Here is a 6,000-nt window from a genome sequence, read left to right on the forward strand (position 1 = left end):
TTAATTAAAACACAACATTTGGATTAATGACAATTTATAATAATTGATAACTTAAATTAATGCTAGCGGTCATATAGATAATTGATAACTGACTTACTATAATATTATATTACACCTATACTTTAATTTTAAAAATGTCATAATATGTACGTGATAAATTAGTAATTATAAATTTGTTGGGTCAAGAAGCGTGAAAATTTAATTCAAGGCTCCTGCACATATTATTGTTACAATAGCAGTTGAAAAATATTAAAAATCAACGTGCCCAAGTTATTTTTATAAGTTTCTTATGTTTCAATTTTGAAAAAAAATTGTCAAATTTTAAATTATTTTCTAGTTACAAATATATATTATTATAATATAATTCATAGGGTGACTCTTCGTCTTCGTTAGGATTCGTTTTTCTTATAAAATACTGAATTCAAATTTAACACAATCCAGTAGGTATGTAGTGCTCACTTGTAACCTATTGTGAAGCAGAGCGACACCCACTTGGCTACCTTATTTTACTTATACAGTTAAACTAATTTAAATTTAAAAAAATTTGTCTTGAGTATCAATACGCTAATTTTATGGAGCAATTGTCTCTAATTGAAAAAAAAAATTGTTTAAATCGTACGTTTTCTAGCTGATGTGTGACAATTTTACAATATAATATTATGTAGTTCCATTTTGCGCAAAATACGATAGTAATAAGAATACGATTTATAACATCGAAAAATAAAATAATATTATTCATTGACAAAATTATTATTTTCGTATTGACGTGTATTTGGCTATTTATAACCCGTGCGCGGCTACGATAAATAACCAGTTTTGACCTTAGTTGCGGTACGGCTGCTTATGCAAGCGGGGTGGTGGAAGAAGTACTATTTCAGAACGCTGCCGCTATAATCGTTTTAGCAGCACATGACGACGGCAAATTCATAATTTTTTTGCCAAAACATGCTTTCGTACTTCCAATAGTACTCAGGCCTCGTTGATCGTAGAAACATGATTTTGGTATCAAAATAATCACGAGAAGTTGTACTAAATATTCTTGGAACTTCTTGGTATTATAATAATTTAATTACGTATAACATATGTATTTTTGTTTGAATGAATATATTTTATCTTGAGGTTTTTTACACATTTATTTTAGTTTTTGTAGTATAAATTAAAATAACACATTTGTTAATACGTTATATAATAACGGATTATAATATTATTAAATATACCTATGTATATTAATAACCTATTTATGTTTGATATTTTATATATTTTAATTTTTGTCTTTCCTATAAACTACCCTGAAACAAATTTTAAGGCAATAAAAATAATATAACCATCTAAAGAAATGTATAATCTTTTTATAAATGTACTTAAATAACTTGTACCTTTAATCAATTTTTCTCAATAATTATTTTAATCGCGCTAAATAAATTCCATGCGTGTATATTAGATGCGGGCCGTCGCCCGTCGGACGGTGTGATTTTATGACGTCCCGCGTAAAACGCGACTTAAATTTAAACACTGCACCAATTGTCCGACAAAAATTTTAAGACCACCAAAATTATTCTTTTTCAATGCCCTATACATTAACACAATAAAAAAAAATAGGTATTTTTAGTTGTATAGTCCTTTAAGAGGACGCTACACATAAAGTGAAACGTATTCAACGACCGAGAGAACGCGCTGTTAGGTTTTTTCGCGATGCGCAAGCATGCGACGTTTAAGCCGCGCCCACACTCGTCGTCGGCGACCGGCCGACGAATGTGCTCTTTCGGAGCGGCGTTTATCATTTTCTCAATCTTCGTCTCTGTAGGATAGCGTAAATATAAAATGCATACACGTCACACGTACATTACCGTCGTAATTTTTTTAATATTTGCGCGTACTTACGCGACCTGTATTTATTGAATTAGATACTTACTCTATAAAAAATTTATACAATATACTAATACAGTAAATAATATCTAATTTATAACAGTAACCGAAATATCTAAATATTAGTTTAGTAATTAAATTTGGTATTGGCATTAGTATTTACTACAGTAGGTTAAATTCATTTTTCAAAAAAAATCTTACTTTTTATTTACTTACATACCTATTATATATTTTATTTAAATATAAATGTATACCTATTATAATCAACTGTAATTATTGTATGGTTACATTCTACAGTGTATATTATGCAATTATTTTATAATCTACAGTTGATTATATTAGGTATATATTTATATTTAAATAAAATATATAGTAGGTATGTAATCAAATAAAAAAGTAAGAGTATAAATATTCCTTTGGTTGTGTTTAAATATTCGTCAAATTTTGACGGTCAAAATCACCAAATGGAGATACCTTGTTGTTGCACCGGAGTACCGGACCCTTCAATTACCATAGGTACCTACGTTAAAATATAAAAATGAACAATAATATATTTTGACTCTTTTTGAGCTATTTATAGGCATTAGAATATTTCGATTTTTATTAGTTTTTTTAAAAAATTATTGTTGGTAAATAAGGTTTCTCAAAAATTGTCATTACCTAGTGGAAATATAATAAAAAGTTGAGCGTATTAGGAAGGTAATTTAATGAAAAATATTATAAATAACAGTTTAAATAATACTAAATCATTAATTATATTTAAAAAAAATAACCAATGCCAATTTTTAATAACTTAATTTTTATTCAATTAGGTACCTACCTATATATTATATATACATATCAATATTTTATATTATATTATATTTAGTATACGAGTGTATCTATGGTAAGGTACCTACACTGGACATGAATATAAAAATTGTACAAAATAGTAAATAAAACTTATTTATTTTTCGTTTTTTTATTCAGCTCATCTTGAATTCTTTTAGGTTCTAATATATCTGATTTTAACAATCTTTTTCCAAATTTGGGATCAATAATTTCCGGAAGAAGACAATCTAAATAAAACCTAAGAAAATAATTTTATAATCAGTTTAAGCATATGTAATTGTTTAATTGTTACTTAACTAATATACAATTATTATTATGATATATAGGTACTTACAATTTTAGCTGGTTTTCCATTTTATTACTCCAAAAAAATTCATCATATTTGATATTTAATATGTGAGTCCATGATTCAGAGTGAATGACAAAATAACATAAATTTGTATTTGTTATTCTTAGCTGACCTTGTACTTGGAAATAATATAAGCTTTGAGTTTTTAATTTAATGTTATTATTTTCTAAATACAAGTATTGGATCTAAAATATTTTTATAATAAAAAAATAAGAGCTATTAATACATTTTATAGTATTTTGAAGTACTTAAATATTTAATATGTTATTATAATTTCTGATTTAAGCATATAAACCTTTTTATCTACAATAGCGTCTTGAATGTGTAAATAGTCTTTTACAGAATATGGACACTTTATTTCGATTATAGCATTTTCACCAATTATTAAACCATCTGAAAAAAAGACATTAAAATTGTAAAAAAAGTTGACTGTGTTAATTGTTTTAATTATATTTACCAGGACTAGCAGCTAAGTATGGAATATCTTTATCGATAAATAAACCACAACTTTTTACTTTTAATTTTGTCATTGTTTCAAATATTTGTCTTGCTTCATCTTCCTCTATTTTTCCATATTCCATTGCTTTTGAAGTTACGTTTCCATATAAAATGTCATAAACTGTATTTTTACAGGATGTATTGGCACGCATTTTACAAACCCTTCCAAAATTGGATGCAGTAAGTCGAACTCTTCTTTCACTAAACCATTGCTGACAATTTCTTTGATTTCGTGTATGTTGTTCTATGACACAACGTTTTTTGTGACTTAATTGTAACGATGCAAGAAACCTTTGCTTTTGGTTTACAAATTGTTCGACATCCATAACATCATCTTCTGCTAAGGGTTCAACAAGCCCATAAAATTCGTCCGGGCCAGTGTTTTTAATATTTTTATTTTTTTTAACCGTAAATAGTTGTCGTCGTTTTCGCATTTCCGTTAGTTTTCGGAGTTTTGTGGACAAAAATTGTTTTCCGATTTTACCTAAAAAATTGTTACAATATTATTATAGCTTAAACTAATTATTAAATTAAAACAAATGTAAAAATGATTGTATAATATGTGTGTCTACCTGGACTATTGTTAGTAATTTTTTTGTGCATATGTCTAAGAAACATTCCACCAGAGTTAAACGATACAATTGCAGCTTTTACACGAGTATTATACGAATTCCTCTGTGAAAAATTAATTCGCTTTCCCGCAATAAATTTATTAATAACACTGTTGAATTGTTCACAAATATTGTTCGTTACATCGTGTAATAGACTTGTAGCATTATCAATAAGTCGTTGTGCTACCAATTTAAATTCTGACATTAATCCACAGTTAAATGCAGCTGGCACTAAGTTTTCACTAATCTTTTGTTTATTATTACAAAAGTATTCATCACATTTATTATGTTGACCTAATATATGGTAAAAACTATTGCTAATATCCAATACAAGACCTGAAATTTAGTAATAACATAGCATTTAAATAGTATTTTTTATAAATTGATAAGTTAGGTACTTGATATTTTTTCATGCTCTGGTGCCTTCAAATTTTTTCGATACTTAATTGCTTTTCGAATTGCAATAGGGAATTTGATGATGTTGGTTTTAATAAAGTTTCTCAAAAAAACAGGATACTTGGTGTTTTTAGAAATTGCTGAAATTTTGGTACCAAAATTACGTAGTAGGTGATTCCTACACTCTATTTTCTCTACTAATCTTGTAGGACCATAAAGCATAACTTCTTTTAGACGTTTTGTAACGCTGCTATCTCCATCACCTATATTTTATAATATATGTATATATACATATTTTACTTGATATTATACTTTGTATAATTACTATGTAAATAATTTTAAATAAAAAAACTAAAATATATATTTTTTACCAATTAATCGATTGAATTTGAGACCGTGTAACTCTATGCTTTTTAAAAAATCCTCTGCAATGCCATCTGCTTCCATACAAGTAGAAGACTTTGTCCAGTTCATAAAACATTCGTGTTCTTTTGGTTTTTGATTTAAAGTCTTACTTCGCTCACACACAACACAATACCTATTTCTTATACCGACAAAAAGAATTTTAGAGGTATGGAATCCAATAATTGTTGCCTAAAATAATAAATATGCACATATTAAAACCTGTTTTTATAGGTATTTCTTTGTTATATACCTAACGCGTCATTTTGAAATATCTATATTTAATAGGTTTATATCTATGATGGGAATTAATTTAAAATGAAATGTCCACATTTTGTCAGAACGAATAAAAAAAAAAAAAGGAGGGGCAAATGGATGTAGCAGAAGGTTAAAAGTGGGTCACTGTAATGGATGGTATTAAATTTAAATTCAATGATCTAATATCATTGTAAAAGAAAATTTTTATGAATTTCCAACTCAAAATAATTTGTAAATTTTCGTCATTTTTACGTATTTTGTCAAAATTTAAACTTTAATTGCTTATTAAAAAAAATTGTGACTACAGATTTTTAATATTTTTCATCTGCCTTTGAAACAATATAAAAGGTATATATATATGTATATAAAAGGTGATGACAGACACAAAAAAAACACACATCATCGCTCCGCTCAGAATCTAAAATTGAAATGACGCCCCTGCCGTATAAACATTATTGAAGTCCAAAAAATAAAAATTACCGCTCCCGATAATGAATCATATTTTGTTTTATAGCTCCTTTTCCCCCACTGTCCATCTGCCTCTACAGGACATATTGGGATACCATCGGTATCAACATCGTTTCGTTCTAAAGCTAATTTTTTTTCTTCCAAACCATCCAGTCTCATGTGTTCCCAAGCACTGTCGTTGACAACTTCAGCAATTTTATTACAATTGTTTATAAACGATGAGTTAGTCATACACGGAACATCGATAAAAGCCGAAAACTCATTAACTTGGCTATAGCCAATTCCAACTGCAATAGATGCATTTGCCACTGCTTTATTAAT

At 27.6% G+C, this 6,000-nt stretch overlaps 1 protein-coding gene across 1 annotated transcript; it reads right to left on the reverse strand.

Annotated features, from left to right (window-relative positions):
• Positions 1–2,808: 2,808 nt before the first annotated feature.
• On the reverse strand, positions 2,809–4,998 carry LOC112595689. The gene is made up of 7 exons (XM_025340986.1): positions 4,923–4,998; positions 4,554–4,814; positions 4,117–4,491; positions 3,504–4,028; positions 3,342–3,439; positions 3,159–3,231; positions 2,809–2,924 (listed from the first exon to the last, which is right to left on the reverse strand). Exons 1-7 carry the CDS (start codon positions 4,996–4,998, stop codon positions 2,809–2,811), a joined length of 1,524 nt encoding a protein of 507 aa, XP_025196771.1.
• Positions 4,999–6,000: the final 1,002 nt, after the last annotated feature.

Source organism: Melanaphis sacchari, unplaced genomic scaffold (genome assembly GCF_002803265.2).
Source record: "Melanaphis sacchari strain LSU unplaced genomic scaffold, SCAv2.0 Contig291_pilon_pilon, whole genome shotgun sequence".
Taxonomy (NCBI): Eukaryota; Metazoa; Arthropoda; class Insecta; order Hemiptera; family Aphididae; genus Melanaphis; species Melanaphis sacchari.

What these genes read in the sequence shown, in the direction of transcription:
- LOC112595689 (XM_025340986.1), bottom strand. Translation starts at nt 4,998, where the DNA reads ATGGAAGCAGATGGCATTGCAGAGGATTTTTTAAAAAGCATAGAGTTA. An exon ending in AGAGCATGAAAAAATATCAA is followed by an intron (nt 4,492 to 4,553) that starts GTACCTAACTTA and finishes ACTAAATTTCAG; the next exon opens with GTCTTGTATTGGATATTAGC. An exon ending in ATATTATTTCCAAGTACAAG is followed by an intron (nt 2,925 to 3,158) that starts GTCAGCTAAGAA and finishes GGTTTTATTTAG; the next exon opens with ATTGTCTTCTTCCGGAAATT.